Source organism: Crinia signifera, chromosome 8 (assembly GCF_055691185.1).
Source record: "Crinia signifera chromosome 8, ASM5569118v1, whole genome shotgun sequence".
Classification (NCBI taxonomy): Eukaryota; Metazoa; Chordata; class Amphibia; order Anura; family Myobatrachidae; genus Crinia; species Crinia signifera.
The window spans coordinates 67,657,419-67,683,547 of NC_139224.1; the positions used below are offsets into that span (position 1 = coordinate 67,657,419).

Here is a 26,129-nt window from a genome sequence, read left to right on the forward strand (position 1 = left end):
AACTGAGGCCCCAAACCTTCCCTTTAAGACAGCGAGAACTGTCCGTGACGCAGAAAGGACTCTGCAGTGATTTATCCAATCATACGTTTCCATCGACAACACGTGTTCTTCGCATGCCTCCAAGTTGTAGAATTTCATTGTGTGATGCAGCCAATAAGCGTGCGACTTGCGAAGCCACACCCAGATACAGTGTCCCACCCCTAGGGGTGTATCTCTTCCTTACTGTGGCGTTGCGTCGTTTCCGGCTGCTACTGCCGAAGCTTCCCTGAGAGGAGTGAAGAAACAACAGCCGCCATTTTGTTTGTGTGTTAGGGACGGAGCTCTAACTTGAATTAGATGAGAATAGCGGGCCCCTAGAGCCCCAAAAAGGATTGCAGAGCAGTAGACGTTTTCCCCGGTGACCTACGTTTTCATCCAGGGCCCCCGGGGACGCTCCCCTTCATACTTTCATCCTGAGACCACCCGGAGATACTGCTCCCCCTACATCCCAGGAGAGTCGCCGCGACGACACCGGCTTCGGCCAGTTGACATCGAATATTTGCGCCCTAGCATCTAAGCCCGGCGGGTGACTCTGTTCTGCGCCTACATTGACACTCTGCGAACCCGCGCTCTCTGTCAGACAGAGAGGCGGAGGCTGCAGTCTTCTGAGCCTGGCTGGTCGTTCCAGGGGCCTTGGTCTGTAGCCCAGCTGGCGGCGCGGCCGGCGGAGGTCACACACCCGACTTCTCGCGATCTACAGATCCCTAACCGAGTGGTATCGGAAAGGAGCTATGTAATCTTGAAACTTGCACCAGCAGAAAATCCGCGGTGATCTATTGGCGCAACGATGCCGCCCTCTCACGGGGGGAGAGACCCGGGTCTGCGCCTCTGAGTGGCCGTAAGGTAGAGGGAATCCCGTCTCCCCATCTCCATAGGCGCTCCGTCACCCCGCACGTAGTAATCCGATAGCCTGTCTCATTTTTCTATAGTGAGTTGCCCCGATCCCTAGTTGTGTGCTGTGATTTCAGCGGAGGATGACGTCTGAGGAGAGGCCCCCATACCTGGCTCCTCTCAGCAGGAGCAGCAGTGCAGGAATGGGGAGCCTGAGCACCTGAGTCCTGGGCCCATCGCACAGCCACATACTGAGGAGCCTTCAGGTCCCTTACCCAGCAGGGACGAGCAGCAGCGCTTCCCTCTAGGCATCCATTGTCTGTCTTAGTTGCTCGTGTTTTACAGACTAATAGTGGAGCTTTAGCGCACATCAAAAACATTTGCCGTCATGGCCGAAAATTTGGTTGATCCTGGGCCTCCTTCAGCCAAGAAACCCAAGATGTCTTCTCCTGCTCTGTCTTCCAGTGATGGTCCAGGTAACTAGCACTCCACCTTTTTTTTTCATTCATGTGTCTGTTCTATGTTACTGTTCGTCATGTATATGATATAGTTATAAAATGTTTCTCTTTAAGATGATGACGAAATGTTTCAAACCGCTATTCGTTGGTCTTATACAGTATGTCATGGGATACTTCTAGTGTATAAAAGTTGGTCATATGCATGTAACTGATTGACTCCAATTTATAGATGCTTAAATGTAGCATCTGTTGTCCAAGCTACCACTGTCAGGTAAACTGCTTTTAGTTATGTGAGCTTCGTTTTTTTTAATGTTTTTTTACCATTAGCATCTACAACTACATTTTTTTTCAGAAAAATGCCATCCTATTGTCTAATTTTTAACTGGTATTTTAGGACTTAAACTGAATATATTAATCTATTGCAAGAGCAGCTCAGTGCAGAGTAAAATTAAGTAAACCCATTTCAAAATTCAACTTTTTAATGACTCAAAAGTTTAATTAGTGATCATATGCTTTGTCAAGTAAAGGGGGGGGGGGGGGGGGGGTTGGGGTGGTGTTGGGTGGATTCCAACACCTGCCTTCATTCATTCACAATAAAAACTGTTATATTTGAGTATCCTAACTTGTGATCCATTATGTGGGTATTATAAAAACTATGCTGCTTACTGACAATTTTTTTTAATGCAGTAGATTTATTGGTTATTGTGAGAAAATGTATGTTTGAAAGAAATGTGCAAAATTGGTACTCCAATACGTATGTTAGAAATAACATGGGTATTGCAGCTTATAGTTTTCTTTAATATGCTCATTCGTCTTTATATAGTCTGTCCTCTTGAATTATCTGACTTTTTCCTAATTGTTTTTTAATGTTGTGCAAGCTTCTGCAATGAATCAACAAACTTAAATTTATTTTAAGAATTGTTTACAAATTGCCATCAGTGTGTGTAATGGTGTGTACACACTTGTACAATCTGCATGAGATCCAGATGAGATTTTGACTATATAGTCAAAATCTCATCTGGATCTCATGCAGAAAGTCTTGGCTGCGTAGACTATATAGTGCAGATCTGCACTATATTGTCTAAAATGTATGCAGATAGTCTAAATTGTATACATAGTCTACATCTCATCTGGATCTCATGCAGATTGTACAAGTGTGTACACAGCATTAGGCTAGCAGTGGCCGATTCCCTTGAAGGAGTCTTTAATAAATGTTCAAGGCTCCTTCAGTGTGTAACTTGCTAGAACAACAGTTTTCACTATTGCTTTCTCAGCAAGTTAACTTTAGTACATAGCAATATATTTATTGCTTATCATTTAGGGGCAATTCAATTGTTTTGGATGTGTGACATACAGTACTGGGATCAATGCGGTTGTTCTTGGTTCTCAGCCCTGCGGTGATGCTAAACTAAAATTTTTGCTTGTTTTTCCTTAATGTTTGAGCAGAAATTTGCGTAAAGTAGGTCTCTGCGGCTGGAGTTGTCTTAACTGCAGTGCACTTGTGTGGAAGAAGTTGCTTTACACAGTTAATCCCATGCCTTTTGGATGCACAAATGTGGCTGTCACAGCCAGCGGGGGACTGTTTGCTCAAACAATTGAATAGATCCTGTCATATTAAATGGGAACTACAGGTGCAAATTGAATTGTCCACCAAATCAAGACAGTCCATAATTTATATATACATGTCTTTTCATGTGTTACTTTTTTTCACCTGTAGTGCATGTACTGTATAACAGCTATAGAGTATATTAATCTGTTAGGTGAAGCTCTATAATATTGGAATCTATTGTCCAGCTACTTTATACCAATTTTATGGAAGACCTGATCATGTTTTTGGTTGGTTTGTACATGCAGGCATCAACAGACTGGTTTAATTAAGCCCTAATATATGACTGGTACTGTATTTATTGAATTACTAGGACTTTTCAATATCCAATACACTAGAAGAAAGAGAGCAACATTTGATGTACAAAAAATTTATAACTTCCATAAGAGTGCCAGATTTTTCTTAAATATCAGCCGCAGGGTCTTCCCATCCTATTAAAAAAAAAAAAAAGAGAAATGAAATGCAGGGATTTCTACAGAACTTTTAGCTAGCGGCATCAGCAGAGAAACCCTACATTTCCCAGTAGCTCCCTCCACCGTGCAAAGATGGAGGGTAGATGGCAGACAGCGACTAGTAAAGTTTTCACAGAAAAACAAAACAAAAACATAAGCCCAATTCCTTTGGATAGGTGAAATGAAATCCCTCAAAACAAGCCCTGTTTTCAAGTGAAAATGGGCTGCAGCTGCCAAAATGTTCTGCGCCCCCCCCCCCCCCCCCTTTTGCATTGGTCTGGTTTAGTTTCATATGAAGACATCTCTGGTCTCGAAAGCGAGATAAAGGCCCCCCCCATACACTGGCCAAATCAGCTGTAATTTGGGCTCTCTTCCTGCAATTGTGGCGATCAATTGCAGTAAATTGTAGCCGAATGAAATCGATGTGCGGTCCCATATACATTGTACCAGACCTTCCGAGTTGCCCCAGCAGGAGAAGCAATCTGCAAGATTGCTTCCTGCTCTAGACAGGCCTGGCTGGGATTACATGCGATATAACGTTTGCACGATCCTGCTGCACCGAAAGGTCCCGGACTGCTCAATGGAGCACTGTCGCAGCAGTGTATGGAGCCTTAAAAAATAAAATAAACACAGAATCCACCCCTGCCCCGCCCTATAGTCTGAGTACTGTATGGGGATCAATCGCACAAGATAATAATGATCATTTGTATATAGTTGTATTGCCCCCTTCTATATATTTAAGTGGGTATTTCCCCTCATCATAATTAGGGGTGTGCTACCACAGACAAAGTAATGGAATGTTTATTGGCAAGAAGACAGAAAAGGTTAGTCTAAATGTGATGCACCTCATTTTTTGGGGTACATCACATTTAGACCAACCTTTTCTCTCTTCTTGCCGCCCTATAGTTTATAATTAGTATATGCTGCTATTTGATTGTTGCTTCACTTGAATTTGAAAAGCTGCTGGAGCCGGCATTTCAGCTAGCAGGAGTTAGCAAGCTGAAAAGTGACCTGTTTTGTCATCTACATGGTCATTTTTGCATCAAGCTTGGGATAAAACGTGTAATAGCTTGTCACTTAAGATGGGAGGTTGGGTGCATTGCTGGTGAAATAAACTAAAGGTTATGCAAAACCATCTCCCCCCTGCTGACGGTGCCAGGCAGGGGGAAAGCCGCTCAGTGTGTATGCTGTGTGTCGCTGTACATACACACTGGGCATAATCGCCCAGTGTGTGTGTATGGACCTTACATTTATTTAAAGTTTCCAGCTCCCCACAATTGTGATGGCACTGCGGTCTGTTTTTTTTTTTCAACTAGAATTGCATTCTTAAGAAAAGTATTTTTCTGGGATTACAATATAAAAAAATGCTTCACACTTTTTATACAAACCATGTCCGTTGTTCTGAGGAAGGGGCGTATGCCTTAACTGTTGGCAATGATCTGACTCTGTACCATACACATTTGATTTGAATAACAATTTATTTGGAGAGTGACACCTTGTTTTTTTGCAAGATAATTGCTTCTACTATATCTTACTACTAGGAAGGTACCCCAACCATAAGCCAGAGTGCTGGAAAAGGAGTGCTTCATATTGCTTGTATATGTTATTAAAAACACACCTAATTTTAGGTAGATATCACGTACAGCAGCATGTGGTCAGAATCACTGCAAGTATATAAGGCTTATAACATGTATATCGCCACATAGGACTGGATCTTGTCACTTCATCTTCTGCTCTTAAGACGCTAACACACACACACCCCCATACGTGTTGTTCCACATAAGTTCACCGAGATCCATCACCCATCTCAGATTTTTACACAACATTTTTTGCCTAGTGAGTATTCTTTTATTAACCCTGCCAAGTGAATTTGTCAAAAAATCTGGTTGCCCTGGTTAACATCACCTCCTGATTTTGAGAAGCTTTAGTTAATATAACCCTTATACCACTTTTCCACCAAAATCCAGGGTCTGACCCAGGTTTTTAACCTGGTATTTTGCAGGGTCTCATGCTCCAATGTCCCCGTTTCTACTGCACTGGGTTCACAGTTTCCACTGGATAAATGTGCTTCTGCCCAGTGGCCTGGGTGCCCAGCTTTACCCACCTCTGCCAGCTCCCAGCCCTCTGAAAGGCATGCAGTCCTCCTCTCCAGCGTGTGCTCTGGTCCCTGGGCAAAGACCTCAGAAGCCAATGCCAAAGAGGGAACAATCAGTGGCTTTCGACAAATACAGGTCTAAAATCCCGGGTAAGAGCCACTTCCACTTTAGTCTACCCGGGAGAGTCCCGCTAAAAACTCTACTTGTTTCCCGGGTCACTTTACCCGGGATTCCAATGACAAAAAACCTGGGTAGGTGAGCATTCATGTGTTTAAAAAAAACAAAAACAAAATTATATAAAAAAAATACACATGCATACATGCATACATGCATACATGCATACATACATACATACATACGTGGAAAACCAGTATTCATATCTCTATGACCACGTCACAAAAATTGTAGACAAAAGTGATCTGCAACCTGGAACATGCATAGCAGCATTATACATCTGGTACATTGGATATATAATACAACGTAATGAGGAATAACGTGCTGGTACACTTCATGAAACAAAACCAATCACAAATGTGCTGTCCTGTCTTTCAAGATTCAAGTGGTTTTGTTTATAAACATTCTCTGTGAAACTGCCTACTATCCAAGGAAGTAATGGAAGGCAGTATACACTTTCTGCTGACACTTAAATTAATATTACACAATGTTAAAACAGGTCCCAAACAAGGCAAAAATTTGATAGTTGTCTCAACTTTAGTTGTGTACTTGAGGTATGTTTAAAGTTTTTAAATGTCATGCTTTCTTCAGTTAATTATGTATGCTGTACAAGAGTAATTGAACGCCAATTTCATGATTTTTTTTCCTCCAGTTTAAAAAAAAAAAAAGGGGGGGGGATATATGTCTAATTTTTTTTTTTTTTTTTTTTTTTTTCAAATCCGGTTTGAGAAACATGCATTTTTTGCCATAACACGCAATGTGAGGCAGATACAATAATTTGGTTTGGATTTTGGAGGAACAGTTACCTTAAGGGACTAAAGGTGGCCATACACATGCAGATTTATCTGCAGATCTGGCTGGTTGGAACAAAAACATGGTTATGGATGAGAGCAAATGACAGTTGACCATTTGTTTGGAAATGCTGGAAAACTGACAAACTGTCACTCATCCGTAACCATGTTTTTGTTCCAACCAGCCAGATCTGCAGATAAATCTTACTAGTGTATGGGCACCTTAACTTTGATTGAAAACCTGTGATACTTCTAATAAACTGGATGAAAAAGGCACAGTTAGTAATTTATTGAATAATCAATATTGCTTTGTCAGACAGTCAAGATATCTGGTAGAAATAGTTGTTTTCATAAAAATCTGGGACAAATTTTGGACACACCTGGTTGCTTTCAGATGGAAGGATCCATATTCATTCTAACTAAAAAGCTTATTTTTCTTAATTTTATTATGTACCCAAAATTCAATTAATGCAATTCTTTAATCAAACAAGGCGGTACTCAATTGTCGTCATGCACCCAATTTCCCATCTAAAGCATAGAGAGATTGCAGGGCGATATGCAATTGATTTTTCTTTGGGCGCACATTTCGCCTGTTACGGTCGGGTTTGGCTAAACCGGCAAAAATTCCCACTTGAAAGCTGGAAAGGGTGATTTTTATTTAATTTTTTTCCTGCGCATTTTAGCTCACCGCCATATGGGATAGAAAAAAAAAATATCTCCAAGAGAATATAATTTTTTATCTATCTATATTATATTCTCTTGGAGAGACGTTTGTATGGTTGTTCCAAGAAGTAGTGGTATTCTGAAAGTGCAGAGTGAATGATAGGTAATATGCGTACTTAGGTTGTGCTCATATAAGTAGGGTCTTTTGAAGGATTATTATTATATCTTTATTTATAAGCCGCCACAAGTGGTATGCAGCACTGAACATATAAAACACATTAGAACAGTACAGGGTATACATAACAGCGACAGAAGAGCAAAACAGAGCACAATTATCAGCACAAATCTTAGTACACAATACAGCTGAGATATAGGGAAGTGAATGAGAATAGATGCAGGTATAGATTGTAGGTGCAAGCAGGATTCTTCGTTTCACAATGGAGGGTTACCAGAAGTCCTCTGGATGTTGCTGGGGTGTTCCTTCCCATTTAGATGGTTTCCTTTACGATGCAACTCCCCATGGAGTATAGTAGGTGCAGATTTGAAAGAAGGTGCATGTTAACTCCCTAGTATAAATAGGAGTTTTTAAATAATAAAAGCAGCTTATATTTGTAGTGCATAGACAAGTGGAGTGCTTCTACATGTTTCATCCCTTACGCTGTGGCTGGACTTCATCAGGGGGATATATAATATACTGTTCACTCTAGGACTTTTTTAGAGCAGGGTGCTGACCACCGAGCAGGGCACATTCTCTCAAAACACCCCCCCCCCCCCCCCCCCCATTGCTGACCAGGGGTAGACTGGGATGGAAAATGTATGAGAGCAGCCCAAATGGTGCAGTGTTATTATTTTAGACTATGGGGTCTGTTTCGGGGGGTGGGAATACTTCTCATAGGACCTATTTTGGACACAATTGTGTCTTTACCCACTACACTACTGACCCTCTATACCAGGCATGTCCAAACTATGGCCCTCCTAGCTGTTGTGAAACTACTAGTCCCATCATGCCTTGCCACAGTTTAGCTATTAGGGAATGCTAAAACTATGGCAAGGCATGCTGGTATATGTAGTTGTACAACAGCTGGAGGGCCACAGTTTGGGCATGCCTGCTCTATATCGACCACATTACTGACTCCGTTATATCCGCCACTACGTTACTGACCCCTTTATGCCCGCCACTACACCGCTGAACCCTCTATACCCTGACCCCCCTCTATACCCTACACTATGAACTCTAAAGGTGATGAGGCCATGTGTTTGGGGGTAAAGTGGTGTCTGGTCTCCCAGAAAAATTGCAGCCATGCTGGGATACATCCTCACATTAAGAAGTAGCGGTATAAGCTTGCTGCCTACACTTTGCAGAGGAAAATGGTGTAGCTCCTCCACCTTCATTCATGCTGCTGCAGTGTAAAATGAGAAATAAAAAAAATCACTAAATGCTTGATAAAGGCAGGGGGAACGTGCCTTAGTGTCCCCTTCCGCCACTGCCGACAACAGCATATCACATGTAGAAAATACCCCCCACCACACCCACAGACCGCATACACAGTTTCTATAGGAGTTCACCATTGCGTGTCTGAGGCAGGACCCAACGGCAGAAGTTCCACATGCAGCTCTGGCACAGAACCTCTCTGGCAGAGTGCAGCGCACAGGAGTTGAGGCCGCGCCCACTGATGGGCTATGTCATCTCCCAGTCCTGCTATGCTACAGCTCCCAGCTACCGGCACCAGAAAGTGCCCACATTAGCTGTAGCAATGTCAGCTTCCTGAGATTGGCGTGGGTAGCTGACAGCCGCTCTTAGCGAATGGGCTCATCGGCATGTCAGTGCGGCGGGGGAACCTGGAAAACTGTCAGCGGGTCAAAAACTTATGCGATTTGCCCGATGCCTAGGAATCTGATGATATTGGGCAAAATTGCAGTAGTTGTAGAGGGAATACACTCAAACAGAATGACTGGATACCTGCTGACTGCAGTGCATAGCTTCTGGAGTGTATGTGGCAGAGGTTCCATAGATTGAAAATGACGATCGAGTCGATCCGAAAGATGCTCATTTGGGTTAAAATCCAGGGAATTAGAGGGCATGTGAAGTACTTGAAAGTCTTTGTCGTGCTAGTTCATCCACTGTTGGACATTTCTAGCCAGGTTAGAATGTCTTACTAGAAGATCCCATCCAACCAGGAAAGATATATCGCTGTACATGATTTGCATGGATAGTTTCATAACCAAATCCATAGAGCGTACTTTCCACATGGATGAGAGGGCTCCCTATTATGCCATGCTAGCATAACACCATAATGCTGCCGCCACCAGCTTCCGGTCTCTCAGCAATGGACGCAGAGCACTTGTTCTCCAATGTTTCTCTCCTGACACGCCAATGTCCATCTGTTCAGTGAAGCTGATAACGTGACTCATTGAAATAGGTAATCAGCAGGGGTCCAATTCAGATACAGCTTTTTTTACATAGTAGTTAAGGATGAATAAAGACTTGTGTCCAAGTTTATCCTTCATTATTAAACTCTCCACTTTATCACTTTTTGAAGCTGGATACAAATGGCCCTAAAGGAGGATTGCTGTCATCTTGCTTAGTAACATGCACAGCAACATACATGGACATATGAGCTGCTGCATATATATATATTTTGTACACCTTGACAAAGGGGCTATTTTGGAGCCTCGAAACGTTGGAATAAAAACCTTTCGCCACCATCACAAATCCTGCTGAGTGCCGCTGCTTGCTAGCTAAAAACCGGAGGGCACCCAGGTTGTTGGACTCTTTGTGGTTGAGTGCCGGACTGACTGTATATATATATATATATATATATATATATAAATGAATGAATGAACAGGAAGATATAGCATTCAAGTCATATGTTAGAACTGTGATATCCAAAGTGTGCGCCATGGCACCCTGGTGTGCCTTAGGGGACTTGCAGGGGTGCCCTCAATTGGTAATCCAGGACCAACTCAAATTCTTTATGGCCAATTTTTAATTGTCGGTTTGTGAACAGACCTAAGTGAATCCTGTCTATTACTACATAAATGACCCTAAGGATGAAATATATATTTTTTTATTTTCTCAATGCAAAATGTTTGGCCTAGGGGTGAGTAAAACAAATTATTTTACTCAGGGCACCTTGATTCAAAAAAGTTTGGGAACCCACTGTATTAGAACATATAAGTGCTGTTAATTTTAACATGCCATCGGGGTCGGTTTCTATTCAGCATGCTGTGAATAGTTACAGAAGCTATTCTAATCAGAACACTGATGCCAACTAGTGGAGTTCTGCTTGCACCTCCCCCCTCCTGGGGAGTGAGCATAAAACCGTCAAATCTAGGGTTGCAGTGCTGTTTTGTGCTTAATGCAGCTCTAACAGCATTGTGGGAGGAACTCAAGTTGGAAAATGCCTTCTCCAACCTAGCCTCGCACTGATTTGAATAGCTTTGTGAGCTTCCTCCTTGCAGAATAGAATTGACCCCACAATTTTATATTTAAAAGGTTGTGGCTTTATTTTTTTTAAGCTATAGTTTTTTATTTTGGCATAATTACTAACAAAATATTTAAAGTTGTGTTGTGTATTTTGTCTTATATCGATTTTGTAGTCTTTTTTTTTTTTTTTTTTTGTGACTTTCCTGATTTACCAAAAAAAGAAAACTAAAGTTAGGGCAATGTTTCATAGAACAATGCAGTCACGTGAAGCTATGATAAACTACTTCTTATTTTTATTTTTTTCTCTTTCTTAGATTTTGGGTCTCTGTTTGACCTGGAGCAAGACCTACCTGATGAGTTAATTAGCTCTAATGAGTTTGGTTTGAGCAATGGTGGAGATCTTAGTCAGCTGCACACCAGCTTGGGCATGGTGCCTGATGCAGCCGCCAAACATAAGCAGCTCTCTGAACTTTTGCGAGGTGGTAGTACTGCAAATATGAGTATGGGTCTTGGGCAGCAAACACCGCAAACAAGCCCGGGCATTGGACTTCTGAACAACATGGTAAAGAGCCCGATGTCTCAGACTGGTTTGACATCCCCAGGTTTGGGCATGGGAGGTAATGGAACTAATCCAGGACCTGCTACTCAAGGCCTAAACACATCTTCAGCAGCTGGAATAATGCCCTCTATGAACAACCCAGGAAATCAGCCTAGAATGGGCATGAATGCAGGCATGATGTCAACTGGAAATGGACAAAACATGATGCAGGGACAAATGATGAATGGGTCACTTGGTACTGGAAGGGGTCGTCCTGGAATGCCTTATCCTAACCAAGGTATGGGAAATTCTGGCAACCTTTTAGCAGAGACTCTTCAACAAGGTGGACCACAAATGGGAGGTCAGCCAGGAATGAGAAGTCCTCAGCCAACAGGCATAAACAAGGTAAGTAAATTACAGAAATGTTGTTAACTGCCGATAACCGTAATTAGCATAATATTTAATGCAACCCGCCTCCACATATTTAATGCAGACTAAATATCTTTGTTTGGAGTGTGTGCTTAAGGGACACATGCTGAATCTCAAGGAACATTCATAGGTCTACCCTCTGTGTAACCAAATGTATGATCGACTAGATTTTTTTTTAATTTAGAGATTTACACATCAAAAAATTTGTTCTTAGGGAGTAATTCTATTCAGTGCGCTGTAAATAGCGCCAGGAGAGAGGAGCTCCTGGAGCATTTGAAATGGCATGCTGATAAGTCTGACTAGTGGATTTCTGCTCGCATCCCTCCAGAGTTGAAATTGGAAATCCGACAAAACTAGGCCAGCTTTGCAGTTTTGTGCTCTGACGATGCACAATCCGCATCACAGCAGGACATTGCTGTGTTACAATGCTGGTTCTTCCAACTAAACACCTGTGAGTACCCACATTCTCCGGCATTACAGGGCATTGATTAGAATAGCTCTGAGAGCGACCTCCCAGCTCCATTGACAGTGCGCTGAATAGAATTGACCCATTTGGCACGTTATGCAAATAATCATTTAAGATTAAGCAATGTGGTGCTAGATGTGTTGTCTGCATGGCAAAAGAATAGGTGGTTCGATGTTTCACTAAATATATTTCAGACCTAAAAACATTATTTAGTCTTTTTTGGTGTAATCAATTTGCATGCAGATTCATTGCCTATAATAGGGAAGTATGATTAATATACAGATTTGTTAGTATTAAAGCCTTCACTTCGTTTATCTTTTATAAAGTTATTTTTAAGTATTAAAAAATAAGACCTTTTAAGTTATCCGTGCAAAAACATAAGTTACTTGTGAAAGAATATTCTTAGGTCTTAAACCATTGACAAAACTTGAGTAATGTCATATATTGTACTTGCTTAGAAATGGGACAGTCACTTTTATTGCCAAATAGATGCTATGCCATCTGCTTTTTTTTTTTTTACACAATTTACCATTGTCCAAATTTCCATTTGCTGTGCTTACTGCTCATGTTTCTGTTGGTTAAACACAGACGATCTAGACTTATCTTTGAAAGTATGTATGTTCTTTGGGTAACTATTACCAATGTATAAAAGTGCTGCACAGTTTGTACACCTTTTTCTCGCAAGGTAAAAAAGTATGACCTCCTTTAGTGGCTGGGAGCCTGTACGGCAGAACAACTCAATTGCTGATAGGTGGCCGTAATTAATTAATAAATACAATTTGCACACACTTCCAATTAATTTTAGCATGTGAACACACGGCCTGTGATGTTTCCATGTGTGAAAACTGAGATGAATAGGATTATACAAACATAATATTTAAACTAATGTTAAGATGTCATAAAGTGCCCATACACTAGTGCGTTCCACAGCGATTTGGTCACTTCATCTGATTCCGATAAGTGCCCAAATCACATGTGTTGGACATAAAGACTGATGTCATTATGTCCCCCTCAATGTAGCAGCAAAGCAGACACGAACTGTTGAAGTTTTTTAGGGAGAAATAAGAGGTTAACTTTGACTTTAATGGTCACTTTGAAAAGTGGAGTCTTGTAGAAAATCGGACACAACCCTTAAGAGTGGAGAGAAATATTCATTGTACACAAGCTGTTAAAGTAGTGGAAGCAGAGGTAGCTGGGGAGATGTTTTCTTGAGGATAGTCAGTGTGGATGGACAAGTTGAAAAGGTGAGTAAATTGCAGTGAAACCAGCTGCCACTACTGCTTAGAACACCTTCCTACTGGCTAAATCACCTACCCATTGTGTTGGACACTACCTGGACTCAAATTCAACCATCTTTGTTACATCTGCTAAAAACTTAGCTTTCCCATACTCTTGTGCTACAGTTTTGCCTGCTGCACAAACATGTACTTTTTAAATTGACTATAATATGTTCCCATCTATTTATCTTTCTTCATGCTTGCTAAAATTCAGTTGATGCTTTTTAGTGCGCATATGCGCTCGTTAGGGTTATGTTTAGCAGTGTAAAGCTGTTAAATCTAATAGGCGTAAAACAAAATCCCACTTAAGTGCTCAAAATGGTCAACTCAAATTAAATTTTTTAAATATATTTTTAAAAGACCTATTTGATCTGGTTATATTAATATACTAAAAAAAAAAAAAAAAAAAGTCCTTATGCTCATCAAGCTCTCACCACTCTGTATAACAGTACTATGCTGGGAGGGAAAGTTTAATAGTGGACTTAGAAATGGTAGTGCTGTATTTTATATTCTGGTTTAGTGCGCTTTCAAAAGTTAAACCTTCAAGCTCTGAACCTAAAACCCTGCTTGTTTAATTTTAATTTATTTTGTGTAATAAAGCATATAACCTTGTATGTAGTTTGTGAGGTTTTTTTGCTCATGGTTTCAGTGTTCATATGTTAAATTGTGTTTTAAGTTACACATTTGAGCATAGTTAGAGATTGTTGAGGAAATATATGGTTTGTCTATTTTTTTTTATTCTTAAATAAATTTTGTGTTTTTGTTTTTATTTTTGTTCATCTAGCTTGGGATAATGAACAACCCAAATCCCTATGGCTCGTATGGTCAGAATACCAGTCCGCAGTTGGGAACTGCAGGGCTTGGTTCACAAATGCAGAACAAAGCAACTCTACAGAACAGCCTGTCACAATTTTCTATGGATAAGAAACCTGGAGCTGGTATGCCAAACATGGTGTGTATTGCTAAATTTAGATTTCATAATTTTTTTTTTTTTATGTTGCTTATGCACACCAAATACACTTTAACGTGAGTAGATTTAGAGCAACAGTTAAGCTGGGCACACGTTGTGTGTTTTTCCAGAACTATATGCATATCATTTAGTGTGTACGCACTAAATCATTAATCCCACTGGTCAACGCTTGTCGTTTGTACATGCAGTGAAATCCTGACTATCTTTCCAACGACAGCAAGGAAAAATTGTTATCGACATCTTTCATGGACAATATCACAGCTTAAATCCATTTTCTAGCTGGATTCAATGTGATTATTCTATATGAACTTAATATGTATGATATATACGTCTGTCTGTCTGTTCTAGCACTCGCCATCTTTGAAAACCCATGCAGTTCTTCTTCCCTGCCTGGGTTGTCGCTGTTTGCTGTAGTGCTTCTAGCACAGTGTGGTCTGTATATCAGCAGTGATATGCAAACCAGACCTGTTCTAGAAACACCACCGCAGACTGCAACAGCCCACGCGGGGAAGAGGAACTGCATGGGTTTTCAAAGATGGTGGGTGCTAGAATGAACACTATATATTTGTCAGTCCTGTATAAGCGTTTTTGGCAGGTGTGGAATATGGTGCAAAGCAAGAATGCTTTAAAAAATAGTGTTAATAATTTTATTTTTTATCAGCATACTAACTGAAAAGTGAATTAAAACAAATAGAAATCGACATCAAGTCAATACGTTTTGTGACCAGCCTTTGCCTGCAAACCTGGCATCAATTCTTATAGGTGCATTTGCACAAGTTCAGGCAATTTTGTAGGATTATCGTCGGGTATATGATTAACCAATTAAACCGGTGTTATTAGTCATCATTTTCATATGTAGGTTGACTGTCAACACAATTGACAGTGCTATTAATGGCATCAGGTGGGATCTCCCAGAACTATTAAAATCGCGCACTGTTATTTCGGTGAATGCTGGTAATTGTGGGTGTTGACTTGTGAGAACCGGCATTTTCTGAAAAAGTACCCCACCGAGGCTATTTGCGCTGCTCTAGGGCACAAAACATCATCACAGAACTAGTTTGTTAAATTTCTGCTTACAACAAATCAAATTCCACACACTTGTTGGAAGGCAGACCATGGAAAGCAGTGTGAAAGGGGCAGACACTGGAAATTCCGGGGTCTGAGGTGCAGTATGAAGGGGATCTGTTGAGCTGAGAAGCTCTGTGCCCAGTGAAAAACCCGGGATTTTGCGGGGGGCGGCAATGAGAACGCAGCATTAAGGTGAGGCTGTGGAAGATAGTTTCATCTCACAGGTCCTACAACATCGCCAGACTGAGCACCGTAACAACACATAAGGTAGTTATACTGCATTAGCAAGGTCTGTCCCAGGCAAATAGTTCAAAGCAGACTGGGGTTTCCAAATGTTCTGTTTAAGCTATTTTGAAGAAGCACAGAGAAACAGGCAACGTTTGGGTATGTCGATTTTTTTTTTTTTTTTGCTAAAAAGAACTATTCACGCTTATTTGTAATCATTCTCACTTTGTAACATTTTTCCCGCAGGTGCCTAAAATGTTAGAACAGTATACATTTCTGTGTGTGTGTGTGTCTATTCTATCCTTTTAAACTGGGATGCTCATAAATTCCACCGGTTCTGTTGCTAATTAAAACCAGGCTAAATGCAAAATAGTGTCCTGGTTTAATAGGATGGTACATACATATGCTCTCAAACCATGGCTTTATTTTGAATCTCATTGGAAGTCCTCATTGGTTCAGAGTCAGCATCTCCAGTTCCTGGGGATGATTCTGGACACAGTGGAACAGAAGGTGTTCCTTCCTGTGGACAAGGTAGTGGCACTCCAACTGCTGATTGCGGAAGTACTTGGAGCTAAATATCAGTCCATCTGTGCATCAGGTTGCTGGGCAAGATGGGGGCCTTGTTCGAGGCTATTCAATATGGAAGGTTCCACTCCAGACCTTTTCAATTGGATGTCCTGAACAAGTGGTCAGGTTCTCACCTCAACATGCACAGGATAATACGGATGTCCTCTCAAGCGAAGCAGCCACTCCAGTGGTGGCTTCAGGCTCCCATCCTAATGGCGGGCCATAGATTTGGGATTCAGGATTGGATCCTCCCCACGACGCCAGTCTCATGTGCTGGGGGGGGGGTGGTGACACAGGGTTCACTTCCAAGGCAAGTGGACCTTGTGGGAATCCAAATTATACTTCAACAATTTGGAGTTGTTGTATACTATCCTCTACTGCAAGAATATCCATTGCTAAGGTGAAAAGCAGTGCATGTCCAGCCAGACAACGCAATGACTGTTGCTTATACCAATATGTTGGGGAGGAACAAAGAGCAGAGCATGTATGCAGGAAGTGTCCAAGATTCTCTCGTGGGCGGAGCAACATGCCACATTTATCCCAGTACTGGACAACTGGGAATAGGCCTTCCTCAGTTAACACTATCTCCATCCCGGGAAATGGGGCCAGAACCTTTTAAGTGTTTGCTCACATTACAGATCTGTGGGGAACTCCACAGATAGACTTAATGGCATCCAGGCTCAACAGGAAGGTTGCCAGATACTGCTCAAGGACCAGGGATCCTCAGGCGGAGGCAGTGGATACCAGACGACAAGCTGGTCATATCAATTGGTGTATCTGTTCCCTCAGATTCCCTTAATCGCAAGGGTCCTAAAAAGAATCCCGGGAAAACGGCATGGTAAGTGGATCTTCAGGCCTTGATCATCAAGGATCCATGGCGTCTGCCTCTCAGAAAAGATCTGCTACTACAAGGCCTGTTTGTCTACCAGGACTTAGGGTGGCTTCATTTAACAGCCTGTAGGTTGAGCCGCAGATTTTAGCCCAGAAGGGTCTACACGCCTTGGTGATTTCTACCATGACACAGGCTCCAAAGCCGGTGAATGCGTTACGCTATCACCATATTTGGAGAAGATACGTTGTCTGGTGTGAATTTTTTACCGGCTGATTTTTAAGGTGGACCGTTTCCTGCAGTTTTTACAGGCATGTCTGGATTTGGGCCCATGTCTGGGATCCTTAAAGGTTCAGGTTTCGGCCCTGTCTATATTGCAGATGGAAGTTGTCAGTTTTACCTGAAGTCTAGAAGTTTCTCCAAGGTGTTCTTCGTATTCAGCCTCCATTTGTGCCGCCAACGGCACCTTGGTACCTAAATGTGGTCTTGTCTTTTTCTACAGTAATCTTGGTTTGAGCCTCTGGAAACCATGCTAGAAGGGTGTCTGTGTTAGGAGCATTGTCATTCAAATCCCGTATCTTGTTTTCCATGAGGACAGGGTGGAGCTTAGAACCCGTGAACAGTTCCTGTCGAAGGTAGTTTCGGCATTTCATCTTAACCAACCCATTGTGGTTTCATCTAGCATTGCTCATCCTGGTATCCCGGAATCCCTGGATGTTAGAACCTTAAAGGCGTATGTAAAAAGGACAGCCCAGGTTCGTAAGACAGATTTGCCTCTTTGTGCTATACTGTGCACAGAAGAATGGTTGTCTGGCTTTGAAGCAATAGATTGTCCGTTAGATTCGTTCCATGATACAACAAGCCTTTGTGGCAGCAAACTTGTTGATTCCTGCCTTGGTGAAGGCTCATTCTATGCGAGCAGTGAATTCATCCTTAGACGTTTCGGCCTTGCAGCTCTGCAGAGCAGCGACGTGGTCAGGGCAAAATACTTTGTAAAGTTCTACAAATTTGACGCTCTGGCCAAAGAGGATACCCAGTTTGGGCAGGCGGTGTTGCAGAAGTCTCTCCGCACATTCCTGCCCGTTCTGGAAGCTTTGGGACATCCCCATCGTGTTGAAACCCCAGTATGCCATAAGGATGATAGAGAAAATAAGAATTTAACCCCAGTTGGATTTCGTGCCATAGGTGGTATCTGCTTTTCACATCAACTCATTGTGGTTCCAGCATTGTCAGGGGATTCCAGCTCCCTGGATGTGGCACGTGCCCTGTGCATCTACGTGGAAACTGTGGCTTCTCTGCTTCACTATTTGTTCTTTTTGAGTCAACCAGGAAAGGGATGGCCCACATCCAAAAAGTCCCTGGCGTGCTGGATTTACCTGACCATTAAACAGGCTTATCTTACCCTTTTTTTTTTGTATGATTTTTTTTTATTTATTTTTTTACAGGTTTGACACCTTGTGGCCTCTGCTGCCCTGTTTGGCCGGGCGGGTTTACAGGATTCTCAGCACTCACTTGCCTGTGGGGATAGCTTTAGGACATCTCCAATGATAAGCCTGCAGTGTCCCCTGGTGGATGAAGGGGAAAAAAAACAGGAATTTGGTACTAACTGATAATTCCATTTCTCCAATACCAAAGGGGACACCCAGCTCTGCTCTTTCTGGTTGCCTTGGGTGTTGTGACTCACTGCTTTTCATGTCATGGTACTGTACTGTCTTCTCCTGCTCATCCTACCCTGGAGATTCCCTGGTCTTCTCGGGCACAGTTTTCTAACACTAGGTGAGAGGTAGAGGGGGAGGAGCTTGCCACACCAATATTTTTGAAGTGCTGACTCCTCCTACCACTACCACTCCATCCCCAACTGCACTGTCCCCTGTACAATCTGAGAAATGGATTTATTGTTGAGTTCCAAATTCCGTATTAAATTGACTTTGGTACAAGCAGCTGGTAAATCATGAAAATGTAAAAAAAAAAAATGTTTTAAGGTGGTCTATAAAAATGTTTTATTGTATGGCCATTTAATAAAGACAAATGAGCAAGTATACTGCTTGGTTAAACATTACTATCTTTTTAATACAACCATCCTGATGTGTTTGTGTGTGGACCATCCTGGTGTGTTTGGACTCAAATGTTGATGTCTAATATGTAATTTTATACTTGTAGTTCACGTTCGGAGCTTGATGGAAGTGTTCAATAGTTTTCCTGTGTGTCTACCACGATAGCTTGAAACAATTGTTGCTGCATTCTTGCGCGAGTACTGTGGGTGGTAGGGGCATAGATTTATTCTTAATGCCTCCTTAGTTGGTGGGCAGAAAAGTGCAAAAACTCAGCGGTTCGTTGCTCAAAGAAAGCGTTTAGTTGCCATACGTGGCTATGCATGGTCAAATTGGACACAGGAAGTATGATTGACACCTAGAAAAAAAAAATCAGCCTCACGCCTATTCATAATTGTGGCTATTAAAAAACATTTCAATTGCACTATATAAGAACTTGTGTGGTTTTTCTGTGTTACAATTAGATGCACAAATCTGAGCAATTCAATTGTTGCTCTGTTTCTACACCAGTTGCTATGCGATGGCATTTCTTCTTGAAGCCTCATAAGGTATAAGAATACAGGTGTACTAACTAGTAGAAGCCCATCAAAATGATGGAAAAACAGAATGGTAATGTCAGCTGCCATGGCTTTGCTCATCCGAACGGAGCAATTCTTACATTGCTAAGTCTATATATCTCTATCTCTTGGTGCCCGTTCATATAGACAACCAGCAGGGGGAATTGCATGCTTGGTACGGACAGTGGGGCGTAAAGGTTTTTTTTTTTTTTTTTCTTTGTGTCCTTTTACTGATTTGTTTAAAAGGAAAAAAAAAATGTGATCTAAAGCACTTTTATGTAAGCAAAATATTTATAGTAAAAAAAAAACTCTGAAGCTAATAGTTCTGGGATTTTTGTGCACATTATTTCTTTCATTGTAATTCTTTTTTTCATGCTGCATATTCTAATCCTTAGGGTCAACAGCCATCTACTCAAGTACCACAGGCCAGCATTGTCCAAGCAGCCCCTCAAGGTATGGGCACTGGTGCTCCACAGGGGATTGGCTCAGGAGCCCCAACAGCAGATCCTGAAAAAAGAAAGCTGATCCAGCAACAACTAGTTCTTCTGTTGCATGCCCACAAGTGCCAGAGAAGAGAACAAGCAAATGGTGAGGTGCGACAGTGCAACTTGCCTCATTGCCGCACCATGAAGAATGTTCTGAATCACATGACCCATTGCCAGGCTGGAAAATCATGTCAAGGTGAATGATTTTCAGGCACTACGTTTTTTTTGTTTAAGACTAGCATACTAATGTTTTGTGTGTAATTCCTGATGGCTGCAACATACGTATTAATGCATGGGGATTGTCGTATTTGCAAACATGAATTGGAGTTTGTATGTGTATTAGGAATGATGGCTTTGTTTTTAACACTCCCTAATACCAATGCTTGCACATTTAAGGTAGCCGTGAGGCAAATTGAGATTTAATGTTTTCTGCCTTCTGTTAATTTAACAATAGTGAAGGGTGCTAAAATGGAGCAGTAGCTGGTTTTCTGGAATGATTGACACGCACATAGCCAAGCTACTTGGCAAAAAGTGACATGTGAGATTAGTCTAGAACAGGGGTCCTTAAACTTTTTTGCTCTGGCACCCCATTAGACAATAAAAATAATTACGGGACACCAAGTGAATGCAGAAGGTCATCACATGACGTGTAGTCAGCAGACAGCACATACATGGCAGCAATGTGGAGGCACAACATGATGGGAGGAGACTAAAATATCAGACAATTTAACAGATCTTTCAGACTACTTGAATCACTGACTGAGATTAGAGAAGTCATCAGCCTGATGGTCAGCAACATGGAGTCGCGAAAAACAGTCCTAACTTATTTTTTTTCTATTGAAAAAAAGTTAAGGTGAAACTCTGTTAAGGGGTTGTTCATCAGTCTGCGAATATCTATAAAGCACAATCCTCAATATTTCAAAGTGGCATATAGTAATTTTGTCTAGTGTATCTACTAAGTATCATAATCCCACTGTGATAGTCTAGGAATCAGTCTGTGTAGCTCCAGAATTTTAGTTGCCACTTCAAAAGCTTTAAATCCTACATGGATAATTCCCATCATAGTTCCGACTGCACAGTATTTGAATTCCCTTCTCTTTCTTGTATTTTGGTGCAAACCATACAAGCACCTTTTTATATTGACTTATACACAATTTTTACACATTGCTATTGTCAGGTAATGATGGTTATTACTTACAACCAGTCTGCTGTTGTTTCCACTTCTGTTAAAGCTGCAGTGTGTGGGTGTCTCCAACTGTGTGTGTGTGTGTGGCAGACTAAACACGCTAAAGCCGGGTACACATTGTACTATATTTGTACCCAGCAATATTGGTGGCAGAGGGGGGGGGGGTTGTTTGCTGGCATTGGCAGGTGCATTCACACTTGCTGATGCCAGTGCTGGCTGGGGATGTTGAGTAGTGTGTTCTCAATGGCCTAGGTATGTACAGATGATGGAGAGCATCATTAACGAGCCACCGGAGCATGCAGTAACGATAGTTTGTACGATATATCTTTACAGGTAAAAGTGTAAGCACATAAACCTCAAGTGATGCTAATGTTTTATAAATAATCAGACTGATGCACAACATCTAAAGTGAGCTCTACATTGACTTTTATTTCTGATTGGCTGCATGTTATGCTGGCCTGGTTTTTTTTTTTTTTTCAGCCAACTTTTTGTCCTCTTTCCACACAAAATTGAAAAATGAAATTTTCTACAGTTTATAATATGCCTAAAATGCCTTGGATATTTTTTTTTATGAACCTTCATAAAAATTCTTGCATAACTCCTTTGCATATGCAATAGTTTATAACAAAAATGTTTTTTTTTATTTCTATACACATTTTATTAAGAGGATGAGACACAATACAAAACTGACCTATGCAAAGGTCGCAGATATAGCTGCATTACTTAAAGATCTTGCATCAATTCAACATGCTCACATGTGACTAGTCTCATCCTATTTTTATATAGCAAAATAAACATCAGTAGACGGTGAGGGAAAGGAAGAGGTGGGGACTGGAATGGTAAAGGTGACTCGGTTGGACAAATACATTGACGTGTATTTGAAGATACCGTATTGGGCCAGACTCTTCATTTTAGATGAACATGCTAGTTAAGTGCCAAGGGGACCTGAAAATGAGCGGTCCAAGGATCCCGAGTCTTGGCAAAGCTCTTTGAGGAATGCTGTAGTATACTGTTATGTATTCCATGGAGTGGGTATGTCATATTTTGGCTATAATGTCATATTTTGGCTATAATCTCAACAAATTTAGGTGATTTTAGTTGGTTTCCGTGCTAAAGCAATATTACACCTTGTCGCCAATACCATGTGAAAAAATAATTTATTCCGGTAGCAGGTTGCATTAGGTATTCACAATGGTAAGAGTATTTATTTGGTGCTGAAAGGAATAGGATTCTATAAGACTGAACTAGCAAGAGCACAAATCTCCTTCCACAGAGGAACCCGTTTCAGGCAACTCCACCAAATGTGTAAAAATATTCAGATTTTCATACCACAACACCAATACTGTGTGGAGATCTCAGGATGCATATTGTTTAATCTAAGAGGGACATACCACCTATCAAGTTTTATTTTATAAGCAATTTTTTTTTGTATAATCAGGTTTTATTGAATATTAAAAGAATTAACAGGGGTGTCATACAGTGAAAGTGAAATACACGAATAGCCAACTTATCTCGACGCAGCGAGATGAATAGTTATCAACAATAGGTAGCAGTGTACTTGCTGTTATTTATAAGCATTTTATTTGATGTGGACATATAGTTTGTACCTTTTTAACTTCAAAATGAAATCTGTGTTTAGTCATTGACCATTTATGTTTAATACTGCTATAGTTTTAAAAGTTGCTTTTTAAACTCCCTATATTTTATAATATATCTTGTACAGGTTGAGTATACTTTAACCAAATTATTCCGAAAACCATAGACTCCAAAATATACTAATTATAAATGTATTAGTTATGTATAAAATCCTACTTGCTATGTCTATAACTGGCACCACTGGGGAAATAACATAACTGGCACTAAATATGTGCAAGGACATGATTTGGCATTCAAATTCAGTGTCAGATTGTACACAATCTTTGTTTCACGTATCAAAACCTTGTTTTATGCACAAATAAAATATATTTGTTTTTATATCTTTTGATGTTTTTATACAACATAAATGCAAGATACTTCACGATACTTCTTGCAGGTATAAAAATACGGAATAATCAGTTATCCAAAATTCTTCTGGTACCGAGCATTTTGGATAAGGGATACTCAACCTGTACTTTGCTTAAAATGGTCCACATTTAACTCTTTCTTTTTTCTTTTCGGTGTCCTACATCTGTTTTTCAGTTGCACACTGCGCCTCATCACGACAGATCATTTCTCACTGGAAAAACTGTACACGGCATGACTGTCCAGTCTGTCTGCCTCTAAAGAATGCAGGAGACAAACGCAACCAACAGTGTATGTACAAGGCAGTTTAACTTTCAAATCTCTAACTTTTTAATTTTCCAATATTCTAACAATATTCATGGTTTTCAACAGCACTGCTTGGTAGTCCACCAATGAATATAGGAGGTTCTGGCACAGTGGGAACAGTTGGTAATGTGGGACAACAGCCTGCTCCTTCTCTCAATTCTACCAACCAGATTGATCCTAGCTCCATAGAGAGGGCATATGCAGCCCTTGGATTACCATATCAGGGCAACCAGCTTCAGACCCAACCCCAGGGTCAGGTAAAGGGTCAACAATCAGGACAGTCTCCGCAAGGGATGCGCTCAATGAACTCAATGAGTAAGGATTTGTTTTTGTTTTTTTGTTTTTTTATATTCACATATTGTAAGAATGCACCAATGTAGTGTTACCATTTTAACTACCTAATATCAAATTAAACTTTGTAGCAATATGGTATTTGTTTCAACACTATGACTTAATTCTTAATACCACATTGTTTTGTCTGCATACGTGCCCATTAAAATTTTCAAAACATGCATAAATTTCTATCAGTATTGAAATGTTCTGTTTATAGGCCCCATTTGCTTTTGTGAATTAGTGAAGTGTCCTAAAAACCCTGTATCCTCAACAGTTTATTTAGGAAAAATTGGGTCAATTTATATGTGGTGAGCAGTGAGGGTACTATTGGAATCAGCGTGCTGCTAAGTTGGGGAATGCATAAAACTGCATCACCACCCTAGTGTTGTCAGATTTCTGCTAACACCCCAGGGGGCGTGCAAGTGTAAATTCACTAGTCTATTAGCAGATCGCTGAATAGAATAGCTTCGGGAGCTCCCTCACTATTCTATTCACAGTGCACAGTATTAAATTGACCCCAATGAAAGTCTTACTGCTTTTAAATATTTTTGGGCTAAATGTCTAAGGCAGGGCTTGACAAATTTGTTTGAAAACTAGGAGCCAAGATGAAAAAGTAGGAGCCAGACAAACTAAAAATCGGCACAGTGCGTGCCAAAGCCGTACACCGAAAATTTACACTGTAATGCCTATTACACATGTCACACCCATTACTATTATACTACATGCTATAATACCTATGACCTATTAAGCCACACACCGTAATACCTATGACAACACACGCCATAATGCCCATTAAATATACCACACGCCATAATGCCCATTAAATATACCACACGCCATAATGCCCATTAAATATACCACACGCCATAATGCCCATTAAATATACCACACGCCATAATGCCCATTACATATACCAAACACTGTAATGCTTATTACACCACACGCTGTAATGCCAATCGCATATAATCACTGGGGGAGCCTGTGTCCGCGGCAGGCACGATGGGCAAACACTGGGGCAGGCTACAACATTAGTTACCCCACCTGCCGACATGGCTATTTCGAAACTTGCGCCAGACCAGAGCTCACAGCAGACCAGCTCTTTAGGGATGGACATTGGAATTAGCTCTATCTCATACCACTGGGTAGATTGATAGCTAGAGCAAGTGCACCCGGCGATGACCAGATTCTGCTTCCTCCCCAAGAAAATCTGGTCGCCAGGAAGCAGAATCTGGTCGCCGTGGCGACCTTGCCCCCCGGGGTTTGTCGAGCCCTGGTCTAAGGTGATGTAGAAATGACATATGTGTTTGTGCAGTGAAAGTGAGATGGCAAATAACCATATTGAAGATTACACCGTAAGTCATATAAAATAGCACACAAGGTCATGAAGAAGACTGGTAAAATGTGTGCTATATGCTGCTCTTCTTTCTATAAAAAGTATAGTAGAAAATGTTTTTTTAGTAGTGATGGTGAACGATGGGAGAAGGGAAAAGGATATTTTGTGATGTAGTTGAGTTGTAAGTAAGAAAATGCAGCAATATTAATGATCAAGTAAGAAAATGCAGCAATATGCAGACTAAAATAAATGTGTAAAATAGGTTAGATTAAAATCTAGTAATATTGGATAAAAAAAAATATATTTAATATCATTTTTTTTCCTGTGGTATTAATGTTTTAGAAGTCTCTCTTAATGTTATATACTCTTATTCTCCCTCTGTGCAGATGCAAGCTCGGTAGGCGTGAATGGTGGCGTTGGTGTCCAAAATTCTAGTTTACTTCCTGATTCAATGCTGCATCCAAGCATGAACTCTCAGACGTAGGTTTACATACTGTTTTATTAGTCCTTTCACAAGTGCCTTCAGTACCTGAAAGTTTACAATTCTTTATTATGCAAATGTATAGCTTTAAAAAGTTGTTTTCTAGGCTCTTGATGTTTAGTGTGTGCGCACACCACATGTAAACTTAACATTTCAACTTCAAAATTGGTGAAGTTCTAAAAGGGGGTGCTTTTATTGTTTCTCACAGCCCCCCATTGCTCCCCCCTAAAATCACCAGAATCTATTCAATTTCTCTAACGTCCTATGGGATACTGGGGTCAATACTATGGGGCTAGTGTTCCTCCGCAGGAGAGACAGGCACATTAAAAGTTTCAGTGTGGGTGCAGTTTAGAAAAATGTGCCTCAGGAGAGGCAGTGCTTTAGGATGCTCCAGAGATTTTTCATTTTAGTTTATTTCGGGGCGCTGCTTTAGACCAATCAGCTGTCCTGCTTCATGGGAGTCAGGGGAAGGGTCAGTCCCTGGCCTCTT

General features: G+C 41.0%; 1 protein-coding gene across 4 annotated transcripts in view; it reads left to right on the forward strand.

Annotated features, from left to right (window-relative positions):
• Positions 1-216: 216 nt before the first annotated feature.
• EP300 (EP300 lysine acetyltransferase) overlaps positions 217-26,129 on the forward strand; it is a 108,306-nt gene continuing 82,393 nt past the window's right edge. For 3 of the 4 annotated variants that reach the window (XM_083156636.1, XM_083156635.1, XM_083156638.1), the window contains exons 1-7: positions 218-1,346; positions 10,852-11,480; positions 14,032-14,199; positions 19,910-20,195; positions 23,364-23,477; positions 23,559-23,807; positions 25,545-25,638. In XM_083156636.1, coding sequence (XP_083012762.1) covers positions 1,259-1,346; positions 10,852-11,480; positions 14,032-14,199; positions 19,910-20,195; positions 23,364-23,477; positions 23,559-23,807; positions 25,545-25,638 — 1,628 coding nt within the window. In that variant the 5' untranslated portion in view covers positions 218-1,258. Of the gene's footprint in view, positions 1,347-10,851; positions 11,481-14,031; positions 14,200-19,909; positions 20,196-23,363; positions 23,478-23,558; positions 23,808-25,544; positions 25,639-26,129 lie in introns of all 4 variants that reach the window. The other variant, XM_083156634.1, reaches the window with a different exon arrangement.